This window comes from Canis lupus, chromosome 3, assembly GCF_048164855.1.
Source record: "Canis lupus baileyi chromosome 3, mCanLup2.hap1, whole genome shotgun sequence".
In the NCBI taxonomy this organism is placed as follows: domain Eukaryota; kingdom Metazoa; phylum Chordata; class Mammalia; order Carnivora; family Canidae; genus Canis; species Canis lupus.
The window spans coordinates 64,777,717-64,791,794 of record NC_132840.1 but is presented as its reverse complement, the minus strand read 5'-3'; the positions used below and the strand labels follow the sequence as shown (position 1 = coordinate 64,791,794).

The following is a 14,078-nucleotide window of genomic DNA, read 5'->3' as shown; positions in this document are numbered from 1 at the left end:
GATAGGGAGGATCATTTAATAAATTTATTAGTTATTATATGTATTATAGGGAAAAAAATTGATCCCTTCCTCATACGATATGCAAAGGTAAACTCGAAGATGATTAAAGACCTAAAAGAGTAAAGCAATATAATTAAACAATAAAAGAATGTAAGAGAATAACTTAGTGACAACAATGGTAAAAGGATTGCTTTTAAAAAATGAAAAAAAAACACATAAGTGGGAAAAGTTCATACCACTGACTATTCCAAAATTAAAGATTTCTGTTCCGACTAAAGACACTATATACAAAATAACACTAAATCTTCACTTAGGGGTTGCTCAGATTCCTGCCTCTGACTTCTCTATCTTCATGGATGACAAAATGCCCACATCGTCAACCTTCCCAACACCTCAGCCCTCAGAATTCTTGGACCTCTTCTAAGTCTTGATCTTCATGTCAACTAACCTCTCCCATACCTTCACCTTTAATATTTCCTTCCTTTTAGACCTTTGCAGTTTTTAAAGGCCAATAGCCCGTCCCAAAATACTCTCATTCCCAAACAGTGACTCTCTTCAGCCAGTGAGGACTCCTCTTACTCAGATCCTCACTTTTCACCTGAACCTCTGTTTCCCTCCTGGATTCCCTTCTTTCTCTATCCAGGCTAGACCCACAAGGCACCACCTCAGCCACTCTTCCCAATGTGCACATTCTTCTACCATCCTGGTTTGCCTTCCAGCCTTAGATCTGTCCTAACATCCCTCTCTGCCTTTGTACCTGGGCTTTTCAGATTGCTCTAGAAGTGGAGCTGTTCACTACCACTTAAAAATTTCTCACCCTTACTACCACTTAGCAGTTATTTCAGATGTCTTCCTATCTTTCTTTCCCGTTCCCCCTTCCAACTCTGCCAGACTTGCACAACTCTTCTTATATCTGCCCAGTCCCCACCCTCCTCACTCTAGGCCAGTGATCTTCTCTCTCACCTGATCAATAAATAGGAAACTCCATTTTCTCGCATCACTCCCATTTGGTGTGTACCTGTTCTACGTCCAGAATCATTCTTTCCATTCTTTTCTTACAGAAATAACTCCCTCATTCTTTCTATGGTTAGTGCAGTCTACCTGCATCTTCTGTCTTCATTATATCCTAAATTTTTCTTGTTGGGATCCTTCCCTCTCTGGCTCTAAAGTTCATTGGGTTCATCTCGTCTGCCAACCCTTCATCCCCAACGCCTCCTGTCTTTCTGCATCCACATTATTGTTTTTTCTCCCGTTTCCACTAGAACTGTTTAAACTGAGATCATCGGTGACTCTGAGGTTTTCATTCTGGCCTTATTTCCCTCCAGCAGTTGACACTATTGGTGGCTTCTGGACCCAAAATAAATGATTGCACTCCAGCTTTCCTGACTCTGCCTAACTCAGAATCTTCAGATTCTCATATCTTCCTCCTCAAAGACCTTCTCTGCCTGCTTTTCTCCTCCTTGGTTGATGTCATCTCTTGGTCCTCTTTGGCCCTTTGTGTGAATGCCCATCACTGTCTCCAAGGCCCTTGCTCTCTTATCTGGAATATTTACAGCCACCTAAAGAGAACTTCTGATGGCAGTTTTCTTTCTTCTCTAGTCCATCTTTCTACTCTACTGCCAGAGTGACTTTCTAAAGTATGTCTATTTATACATCTTCCCTATTTAAAACCGAAGGATTCTCTCTGAAACTTTTTGCATAATGCACAAGGTCCTTCATGATCTCCTCTGTGCCTTTCTCTCCAGCTTGGTATCTTGCTGCTCTCCCACATAAATTCCTAAGTCCATGAAAATTAAAATATGGATATTAAAAGTCCAGAGCTGGTGCTCTGCCTGACATAGGCTTGCAAACATGACAGTTAAATGGGCAGAATATCATAATAGTCGTATCTGGATTTAGATCCAGAGGGGATGGATGACCCCTGGGTGTACCTGGGGAGTACCCCTAGGTGCTATGTTGAACATTGTAATTCATGGAGCCAGAGACTAGATTCATAGTATTTGCCTGAAATTGAAGCAAGTCATTTGCTCCATGTCTGCATTTCCTCCGCAAAATGGATGAGTAACCATCTTGTCTTGTATATAAAATTAGAAGCTGCTTTTTAAACCCAGTATATGAGAATACTTTGTACATTGGTTGTCATTTAAAATTTTTCTCATGATGTGTGATACTGTGGTCTGTTCCGTTTTCTTTCAGAATTATATACTCTCTCGCAGGAATGTTTTTCTCTTCTAATTATTTCATTTATAATTCCAGGAAAGCAGGTAAATAATTTGGTGGATTCACCTAGTCATTTAGTTGGATGTCATACACAAAGGTGAGCATAAAAGTAGTTTCCATCGTAGATTTTTTGAATGTTCAGATTAAAAACATAAAGGATGTCTTCATGTTGCTAGAAAATATTTATTTGCAGAACTGAAGTGTTTGACAAGAGTTTCTCTATGTTGCTAAATTTTATTTATTTATTTTGCAGAACTGAAGTATCTGACAAGAATATGGCCACTGATCTTGGGAAAAAATTGGAAGAAATGACAGTTCCCTTCTCATTAGAGAGTATAGTTCCAACTAGCAAACCGTTTGAAAGCCACAGACGTGTGCTCTGTTTTGATAGCACTGCTCCTCCTGTGGCAATTACACAGGGCACACACCATAAGGTGGTGTCTCAAAACAAAGAAAGAAATGACATTTCATTTCCTAATCTTGAGTCACCCATTGTGTCCTCCACCTTAAAGCCCCCTTCTACTAATGCTCTCAAAAGGGAGAGAGAGAGACCTCCCTTGCCTAAGATTTTATCTAAATCAGAAACTGCCAATAGCCGACATACCACCATAAAAGAAACCCAGTCAGAAAAGAAGGTTTCACCCACAGAAACTGTACTTGAATCTTTCCATAAAGCAACAGCTAATAAGGAGAATGAATTATGCAGCGATGTTGAAAGGCAGAAAAATCCAGAAACTTCAAAACTGTCAAATGGGCAGCAAAATGGGGGTTTACGGAATGAGAAAACCGTAGTAGCTTCACTGCAAGAACTAACCAAAAAACAAGGCACGTCCTCAAATAGTAAAAATGTCATTGCAGTAGGTTCAGCTGTGAAGGATCCAAAACAAGAACAAAGTAAATGTGCCAGTTCTCTGATAACCCCACTAACCAAACATAGTACAGAAATGCTACCGGATGGTCAGTGGCACAGCCCTGTAAATAGGCTCCCCGATAGCTCTGATTTACCTGTGCCCCGGACATCTGGCTCAGGGGCAGGGGACAGACCAAAAGAAGACCCTAGAGATGGTATCAAGGTCCCCTCTAGTAGACGTTTTGGTGAAGACAGTAGCACGCCCAAGGTAACCGTCCCTCCTGTCAACCCAGACTTGCCTGCCTGCAGCCCTGCCAGTGAGACAGGGAGTGAGAACAGTGTAAGCATGGCTGCCCACACCTTAATGATTCTCTCCAGAGCAGCCATCTCCAGGACAGCTTCGACAACTCCTCTCAAAGACAATACACAGCAATTCAGAGCGTCATCAAGGAGCACCACAAAAAAGCGGAAAATTGAGGAATTAGATGAACGTGAACGAACCTCTCGTACTTCTAATAAAAATCTTGCAAATTCATCACTCCCAATGAAAAAGAAGAAAATTAAGGCAAGTTTGAAAGTCTTAATTTCAAAACCACACCTTTGCCCTTCCTTCAGTGCTCACATTAGAGATCTCAGCATTTTTGCCACAGCTACCTAACCGAACACTCTGGTCAAAACAGCTTTGAGTCTTGCTTAACAAAATATATTCTGTAGCAGTGTGTCTCAGCCAGTGTGGTGCTCAGAATTTGTCTAGGTGAAATGAAGCTTTTGCAGAACAATTGCTAAGGCATTTATTGATGAACCTCTTTCTTGAGGAAAGGAGGTTTTTGTTTCTCTTGTGGTAGGACCCAAGTTTTTTGGGAGAATGACATAAGGCATGAAAGATTGGGAAGCCACTCCCATGTGTGGAATTAACAAGTAAAAAACAACTTTGCAACTCCTACCTCTTGGGTTTTTTTTCACATGTCCTGGCATCTCTTCCATTGGCTCTTACAGACTTTAATATGTTGGAGCATTGTAAAAATTAAATTTACCTGTTTTTTTCTTTGGGCAGAGTTATCTGTAGCAAGGCAATGCAGGGATAGCTTTGATAACCAAAACCCCTTTTCCCTAAACCTGTTTAGCCACTTAGTAAGTGAACTGAATAGAAAGATGTTTAAAAGGTTTTATAGCAAGTACAGTGTCAGGGAAAGAATCATGGTTTTGATGCCATGCAAGCCTGGGTTTGAATCCCGCATCTCCTGCTCATGGTTCTGATTGTAGGTAAGCCCAGAGCTTCTGGGGCTCAGCTGCATCCCTTGACATGAGACTACCACACTTCTAACCTGTTGGCTGGGAGGACTAACTGTAGTGTTCGTAGGACACCCGGAGTGTGCTAAGTGTTTGGAACTTGAACAGTACCTGAAAAAAACTTAGGAAAAGCTGCAGTTAGGAAAGCTGCTAAGGCTGGTGGTTTGGTGATTAATGACCACCTTCATAGAAAGCATGGTCTGTCTTATCTCAACATCCACAAACTCTGGGTTTATTTAATGTCTTTCACCCTAAACTAATGTTAAAGTACTTCTGAAGTATAATTTATTAACTTTGAATTTATAAAATGTGTTTCTACTCACTGTATAACTAAAAATTCCAACCAGCTAAAAGTTTTGGCAAAATTTTAGTAGTATAGGAAGAAGCTGTTATAAGGTTCTAAGTGAAAGTTTTTGGCCTTGTTTGAGTTCAATATGTTAACTTAGGTTTATTTTTTCTTTTTTTTTCTTTTCTTTTCTTTTTTTATTTCTTTTCTTTTTTATTTCTTTTCTTTTTCTTCTTTTTTCTTTATTCTTTTTTTCTTTTTTTTTTCTTTTTTTTTTTTTTTTTTTTTGACAGAAAAAGAAGCTACCCAGTTCATTTCCAGCTGGAATGGATGTGGACAAATTTTTGTTATCATTGCATTATGATGAGTAAACATTCTGAACATATAAGAACAGTAGCTGTTTAAAACTCGTATCCCTTAAACTATGAGTGTAGGGAATGAGATATTGACAGAACCTGAAAGCATGACCTGCACTTTCCTTGTACTGAAATTTCACTTTATATCTGAATCATGCTGTTTCTGAAACAGCTTCCTAGTTTGTAAATAGATTTACCTGGTATATTTTTTATTTTGGAAAAAACATTTGCAGAAATGTAAGTAAAGCCAATCTGCAAAACTGTATAGCTCTGACAATTATGTGTTGTAAATATTGTATAAATCTTGTTGAAATAGAGGTTAAATCAACTTAGTGTTCTTTACATTGTGTTTTTTGACTTCTTGTGATCCCTAACTCTAAGGCTTATTCATCTGGAATAGTTTCTCACTTTTTGGGGAGGGAAATGATGCTTTTCCTTATAAAAATTGCCTTCAGTAACTGCCCTCAATAGACCTATAAAAACCACAAAGTAGTACAAAGGTGATGACAACCCCATCTGGTGGTGAAGCTGGATCAGAAATGAACAATTTAGGTTTTTTCCTAGAGTGAATACTTAATACCCCTTCTTATAATTGCAGTAAAGATTATATTCCTGAAAATTTACACTTTAATGTGGTTTTTTTGGTCATTCTGGTCTCTTTGTTTTAAAGAGCGAATTTTGTAAACCATTTTTGAGTGTTCTGATCTTTTGTTTATAACTTTTAGGACCTTTTACAGAACTTTAATTGTTTAGGTGATTGAGCCATACAAAGTTTGTTTATGTAGTAGTTGAAATTTCTTGGTATGTATACACTTTTCCCTGTATACTGGGGATTTGAAGAATTGCACTAATTCATAGAATTTCATACATAGTAGTGACCAGTGCACATTTAATTTAAATCTTGTATTCTTTGTTAAAGCTTGTGTGGAAGATTATCTTCTGGTGTCCTTTTTAGAAAGCCATGTCCATCATAAGATGTAAAAAGAGAAATCATAGTTTATATTTTCATTTAGTTTCTCCTAAAGTGGGCTATGTTAAGTAACTGTATCTATACTTGGATATACTGCATTGTCTCTGTGCCCCCTAAAGGTCCTATGGGAGAATGAAAGAGGTGCCTTCTCTGTATCAGATACACACATCAGTTAAGTTGAAGAATTGGTTTAAATCTTTAAATGAGAACAGAAATTATCATTAATATCTAACCAATTGTGCCTAGATTAAAGTGTATTCTATTAAGTGCTTTCTGTTTGGTTAAATATTAGTATATCAAGGTTTTTTTCCACAGGTGTATATGTTGTTAAAGGGTCATTTCCCTCAGCCTTTTTTTTTTTTTTTAAATACTGGGCATTTAAAAAACTAAATCCATTCTCTTCCTGTTTCTCAGTGTGGAAATCACGTCATAATTGCTGAACCTTACTACAGAAATATGTGTTGTTAAAAATTTCTATGATATTGCGGTGGCCTATTCCTAAGGAACTACATATCATACATTTAATGTTTATTTAACTCAGCTTGATACTGTACTACAGTTAGGTTTGAATAAATATTTTCACTAACTGCAAAAGTTTGAATTACTTTATATTGGAAATCATTCTCATGTAGATACCTTCATTAAATTTCTTTGTATGTTACCTTATCAGAAGTTCACATAGTGTTGGAAAACAGATTTTCTTCTCATTCAATTAATATGTGCTAAGTACTAAGAAGTCATATACAAAGTAAGTTCACTTTATTCAAGATTCTTAGGTCACTAGCCCAGAGCCACTCAATACAGTCCAAAACAACTTGTATACTTGCAGCTTTCATTCATGTTCAAGAGCAAATCCATAATCCCCTTTTACCTTATAAGTTCAAATGTCCTGGACATAATTGTAGTGTATACTCGGTAACGTATTCTAACCACCAGATGCCTGGTGACTGCATTTCAGGGTCAGAGTATTTACATCATAAACAGCTTGTGGCTGCTTTTAAAACTACATGTCAGGATCCACTCTTTGTCTTGGACATTATTTAGTGGTGAATGCCTTCAAGGTGTCAAATCTGGGAATTCTTGTAATTAAAATATTTGATTATTTTAGCCCTGAGTATTGTTGAAACCTTTCAGTAGTATATTGAAATGGTACATGAGAAAAGCATCCATCAGTACTCAGCCGAAGGCTAGATGTCATGACTCTTAAGAAGGAAAAGTAAGATTCAAGCTCCGATATAGAGTAATTGCAGATGCTTGTTATTATGTATTATGTGTTCTTTATTTCTCAGGCCACCATCTTTTGACCACTTTGACTTCTTGAAATTCTATCTTAGGTTTTGACTTTATTATTAGATGTTTTCTTTTAATAGACTTTCTTTTCTTTTTAAACATATTAGTTTATATATTAGTTAACAGTTGGCATACTTTTTTCCTAAATTTTTTTTTCTCCATACCTGAACTTAAACTGTGAATATAACTTCCTAATGCTTTTTTTCACTTCAAATAATATCAAGCATTTTCCATATAATATATATATTATAGAAAAAGAAAAACATTCCTATGACAACCATTAAGAGTCATTTTTTTTTTAAAGACTTTATTTATTTATTCATGAGAGACAGAGAGGGAGAGAGGCAGAAACACAGGCAGAGAGAGAAGCAGGCTCCATGGAGAGAGCCCAATGTGGGACTCAATCCTGGGTCTCCAGGGTCACGCTCTGGGCCGAAGGCAGCACTAAACCACTGATCCACCCAGGCTGCCCCAAGAATCATTTTAATTTATGACTAAAAAGCTTAGCAGTGTTTTTTTGCTGTTGTTAAATTTTCTGACAGATTTATGACAAAATGGTTGTTTATGTTATCAACTATTTCCTTGGGAAATAGTTTAGAGAAAGGAATTACCAAATTAAAAATTTAGTATATGTCTTTTTAAGTATCTCAGTACATTTTGCCAAATTCTTGCAGAAAATTATTTCAGTTTCCATCTGCCAGCAAACTGTCATTTCTGCCATAGTGTAGGTCTATCACTTACCAGAGATATGATGAAGGATGTCATCACTGGTTTCTAGGCTTTTATTTCTTGATTTATTAAAATTAGGAGTTAGCTCCCAACCCATATGAAATTTGTTTTGGTATCTGGTGTGAAACAAACATTTAACCACTTGACTAGGTATAATAGGTAAAATAAATAAATAAGGTTTTTCTCTTCACACACATCTTATTCTGTACTGACTCACAATTTCTTATTCACAATTCTAAAATCCAAAAAGTGCTGACAACCAATTTTCCCCCCTAAATTTAGCATCAAAAATTTTTAATGGTAAAACTGACCTGATCTGACATGAGGCTATGTGGATCTTTATCTCATTTGGTAGGGATATTCATGTTTTACTAGAAAAGTAGTAATGTGCTTATTAAAATAGTGTGCTGTTTGAGGTTCAGCTGAGAAGATGATATGTACATCATGTTATATTTAATCCTAAATATTCTGAATCATGAAACCCAGCTAACCATAAAGGTATGAGACCAAAGACTACGAACCTGTATTAAATCTATGCATATATACATATACTGTAGTATGTAGATTTTGCGCCACTGATTAAATCATTATAGCTTTGTGTCCATTGTGACTATTCTGATTCTTCCAAGTATTCACCCCTTCCATTCTTCCCAGTTAACTCTTTAGAATCACTAGTTTTATTTCAAATTAAAATTCTTTTGGAATATTCATCTGAAGAACCTTAACCCTTAGAAAATTAACTGCTACTGAAAGAAGTAAATGGTAAGGGCAATAGGGTGTGTGTGTATCCATACCTTTGTAGTTACCACTAGCCTTATAAATTTCTTGCAAATTGGGTATTTTGGTTTTTGTTGTAGTTTTAGAGAATTCTTCCATTGTTTTAACTGGTTATTTTTTAGTATAAAATTTTTATGGAAGTGTAACCTAGGAAAAATGCACCAACTGTTCACATAGTTCAGTGGACTATGTGACAGCTAAGCCACCCAGGCGCCCCAGTAACTTTTCTACAAGTACACACATCCACTTAATCACCCAGATCAAGACCAGCACATAATCAGTACCCTAGAATCCCCTCCTACTTCTGCTAGTAACTTCTTACCCCCAGGGTAATAATTATCCTGACTTCTACCACCATAATTCCAGCTTTTTTTTTTTTAACATTGTATGAATGTATTCATGCAGTATTTAGTCCTTATTAACTTTTTTTGTTCAGCATTGCAAGATCCAATCATTTATGTAATTTGGATGTCATTTTCAATGCCACGTATTTTTTCATTGTGTTTATCCATGTTGTATTAATGCCCCAGTTAATCCAGTTTATAATCGATGAGTATTTTCAGTTTGGGGCTATTATGAATAGAACTGTGAATATATTTGTACATTTGGGGGATGAATGTATTATACTTTTCAGTTGGATATACACAGGAGTAGGGTTGCTGGCTCATAGGTTTGCATATAATCAACCTTACTTAGATTTTACAGTTGTCCAGAGTGGTTTTACCAATGATACTACTATCAACAGTGTACTCTACATCATTCTCTGTACTTGGTATTCACATTTTAGCCATTTTGGTAGTATATATTGGCATCATAAATGCAGTTTTACTTTAGTTCTTCCTGATAGAACATACTTTAGTTCACTTCCTGAACACCATTTCAAATGCTTATTGGCCATTTGGATAGAGTCTCCTTTTGTAAACTATCTCTTCATGTCTTTTGGCCACTTTTGTATTGAGTTGTCTGCCTTTTTCTTACTGATATGTACATGTTCTTTCTGTGTTCTAGATACAACTCCTATTTCAGATGGATATTCGACGTCTGAATATCTTACCTTGTTTTTCTTCTTGCAGTTTTATTATTCAACCTTTTGTATTTTGATTGATCATCCAGTTAACCCAGCACCATTATTGAGACTTTCCTTTCCCAAATACATTGTTATATTACCATTGTCACAAGTTGATAAACTACCCGCATGTCATTTTGCTTCTGGACACCAATCTGTTCCATTGGTCTGCTTTTTTTTTTTTTTTTGATTGAAGTATAATTAACATACAATGTTAGGTTAGTTTCAGGTATACAACATATTGATTTAACAGTTCTACACACGACTTGGTGCTCATCACAATAAGGGTAGTCACCGTCTATCACCAAACAGCATTATTACAGTATTAGTAACTGTATTCCCATTGCTATGCTTTTCATCTCTATGACTTATTTTATAACTGGAAGTGTACCCATTGGTCTATGTTTAAGGATGTGCCAGTAACACACCATCTTTCCTTTTTTTTTTTTGAAGATTTTTTAAATTTATGCAGGAGAGAGAGGCAAAGGGAGAAGCAGGCTCCATGCAGGGAGCCCGATGCAGGACTCGATCTAAACCATCTGTTTAGGTTTTATTTTATATTTGAACCACTTACTATAAGTAAGTCATTAGAGGCAATGTCTTTCCTAATGCTTTGTTTTTATTTACTAAGGATGTATCATCTCTAAATAGTTACTTGTTATTTTATAATTTCATTTATTACACTGATTAGCACTTCAAGTACAATTAATAATGATCAAAGTAGGCTTCCATGTCTTATTACTCATTTTAGTGAGAATGTGAAGTATAATGTTGCATTTAGTTTGCAGTGTTACAAGAATTTACATCAGGAGTATCTGTTCAGCTTAATTAGGTGCTCTTCTAACATCAATTAGATATTTTTATTAAATATCAATTTGTTTTTATATTAATGATCTTTATGTGTACTTTGCAGTCTTACTGATTCTCTAAATTTGATTTGTCATTTTATTTAAATGTTTACTTCTAATGAGATTGGTTTTAAGCTTATTCCAGTTTTTTCATTGAATTTGAGACTTTACATGTCTTTTTAGTTTATCCAAGTATTGGAATGACAATATATGTAGAGCATTTAGGTCAATGCCTGAAACATAAGCACTTTGACAACTAGCCACCTGTGCTGGTTTTTTGTCTGTTTTTTGCAACATATTATTTAGAATGGGAAATAACTATTCCTGAAACTAAATCACCATTAAATCATCTAAGCCTACAGGCTTTTGCAGCAGCAATTCAGGTTTTTTTTTTTCCCCCAGAAGTTCTTCTAGACTGATAGGTCTAATCAGGCTTTGAGCAATTTTCTGAATTAAATATATTTTTCCCCTAAATCTTGCTCATTCTCTTTAGAGACTAATTTTCTGATAAAATCACCTCTTTTATTTAGCAATTTTAACTTTATTTTATATTATTTATTTATATTAGCAAAAATAATTTTTCTGATTGATTTGTCATATATCCTTAATGTTTGTTCTTAGAGTTCTTTTTCATGTTTAACTTCTTAAATGGAATGAAGAGTTATCTGGCTTTTTTCCTTTTAAAACTATGTAAACATTTAATTAAGGCTATGAATTTAGTTCTGATTTGACTTTAAGACATCGAAATTTGGAAGATGGGGTAAGTACTTTCATTTTCCTTTTTTTTTTTTTTTTTAGGTATCAAAATTAAAGTAGCTTTTTAATTTTTTCCTTATGAATTTATTATTCCAGTAAATAGATTAGTTGATATTTCTGTAAATCTTGCATGGATGCCTAAAAACAAATACTCTGTTATTAAAGATACTAGAACTTTGCTTTTAACACTTTTGTCCTAAACCTTTACTTTCCCATTGTAATTATCTTGGCTATAGTTTCTGCTCCAGTTGTTGTGATATTACTGCTCAGAGGCATAGTAGTCATAACTGTCATAACTGCCTTTTTTTTTCAGCTTTATTGAATTAAAATTGGTGACTAAAATTGTTAAGATATCTAAAATGTATATCATGAATGGATTCACAATACATTGTGGAAAGATTCGTCCCATCAAGTCAATGAACATCCATCCCCTCACATATTTCTCTTCCTGGCTGTGTGTGACCTGTGAGTTCTCTCTTAGCACATTTCAGTTCTGTGATACAGTATTATCAACCATAGTCACCACATGATACATTAGACCCTCAAACTTCATCTTAGAGCTGAAACTTTGTATCCTTTTACAAAATCTCCTTATTTCCTCTACCACCACTCCCCATGTCCGAGCCCTGGCAACTGCTTTCCTACCTGAGGAGTTTGACCTTTTTTTTTTTTTTTTTTTTTTTTTTTTTGGATTCCATACAGTATCTGTCTTTCTCTGGCTTATTTCACTAAGTATAATGCCTTCAAGATCTATCCATGTTGTTGCAAATGCAGAATGTCTGTCTTTCTCACAGCTGAATAATACTCCATTGCCTGTATTTACCACCACTTCTTCATCTTGTTCATTCGTCAGTTGCCACTTAGGTTGTTCCCCTGTCTTAGCTGCTCTGGATAATGCTGATGAACCTCTATTCATGGTTCTTTCTTTCTGTTGATGGTTTCTATGGCTGTGCAGAAGCTTTATAGTTTGATACAGGCCCATTTGTTTGCTTTTGCTTTTGTTTTTTGTTTTTAAGATTTTATTTGAGAGACACAGAGGCAGAGGGAGAAGCAGGCTCCTTGTAGGGAGTGTGATGTGGGACTTCTATCACAGGATCCCGGGATCAGCCACCCAGATGCTCCCTTGTTGCCTTTGCTTTTAGTATCAAATTTAAAAAAACAAACAAACAAACAAAAACATTCCCAATCCCATGTCAGGAAAGTCCTTTTCTTTTTTCTTTTTTTTTTAACTATTTTATTTATTTATCTCTTCTGAATAGGGGCTGCACTGAAGATTATATTTTTGAATTAAATCAGGATTAAATTAGGTTATTTCTTATAGCGTTTTTTTTTTTTATATAGATTTTATTTATTCATGAGAGAGAGACAGACATAGGCAGAGGGAGAAGCAGGCTCCACGTAGGAAGCCTGATGTGGCACTGGATCCCCAGTCTCCAGGATCAGGCCCTGGGCTGAAGGCGGCACTAAACCGCTGAGCCACCCAGGCTGCCCCCAAAAAAGTCATTTTTTATATATTCTAGAAGCTTTATGGTTTTGGATCTTGAATTTCAGTTTTTAGTCCATTTGGAGTTCGTTAGTTTCACTTTTGCATGTGGCTGTCCAGTTTTCCCAGCACCATTTATTGAAGAGACCGTTCTTGCCCCATTTTATATTCTTGGCTCCTTTGTCCTAAACTGATTGATCATATGTTGCATGGATTTATTTCTAGGCCTTCTGTTCTCTTGCTCTGTGTATCTGTTTTATGCCAGTACTATACTGTTTTGATTATTATAGGTTTGTTTGAAGTCAGGAAGTGTGATTCCTGCAGCTTTGTTCTTTCTCAAAATCGCTTTGGCTGTTCAGGGTCTTTTGTAGTTCCATACAAATTTTAGGATTGTTTATTCTATTTCCATGAACAATGCCATTGAAATTTTGATAAGAATTGCATTGACTCTATAGAGTAGTATGGACATGTAAATAATATTTATTCTTCCAGTTCATCAGCATGGAATATCTTTCCATTTGATTCTTCTTTAGTTTCTTCCATAAAAATTTTAATAGCATTAGTGTATAGATCTTTCATCTCCTGATTAAATTTATTGCCAGATACTTTGGATAATATTATAAATGGGATCATATACTTAATGTCTCTGTTAGTAGATGGTTAGTAAATGCAGCTGACCTTTGTGTACTGATCTTATGTCCTACAACTTTACCAAATTCATTTATTAGCTTTAACATTTTGTTGGTCAAGACGTTAGGGTGTTTTATATATTGTATTATATCATCTGCAAGTAGAGACAGTTTTATTTCCTTTCTTATTTAGATGCTTTTTATCTCTTTTTCTTGCCTAATGCTTTGGCTAGGACTTCCACTTTATTGGTGAAAGTGGGTATTGTTGCCTTATTCTTGATCTTAGGGGGAACACCTTCAGCTTTTCACCTGTTATTGAAAGTATGTTAGCTGTTGGGGCTTATCATAGATGACCTTTATTTTGTTGAGGTACATTTTTTCTATAATCCTGTATGTTGGGAGTTGCTATCATGAATAGATTTAATTTTGTCAAATGTTTTTTCTCCATCTACAGAAATGATGTGATTTTTACATTTTATTTTGTTACATGATATATTAATGTGCTGTAGATTTTGGTTTGCTAATATG

General features: G+C 35.5%; 1 protein-coding gene across 6 annotated transcripts in view; it reads left to right on the top strand.

The window, feature by feature from the left end:
- Positions 1–14,078, top strand: part of NPAT (nuclear protein, coactivator of histone transcription) — a 62,778-nt gene that overhangs the window by 44,445 nt on the left and 4,255 nt on the right. For 3 of the 6 annotated variants that reach the window (XR_012028584.1, XR_012028582.1, XR_012028583.1), the window contains exons 16-17: positions 2,197–2,317; positions 2,474–3,635. Coding sequence is in view for 3 of the 6 variants with exons in the window: in XM_072821838.1 (XP_072677939.1) it covers positions 2,197–2,317; positions 2,474–3,635; positions 4,940–5,017 (1,361 nt within the window). In the remaining 3 variants the exon portion in view is untranslated. Of the gene's footprint in view, positions 1–2,196; positions 2,318–2,473; positions 3,636–4,939; positions 6,567–14,078 lie in introns of those variants that run through there. The other 3 variants (XM_072821838.1, XM_072821840.1, XM_072821839.1) reach the window with 2 other exon arrangements.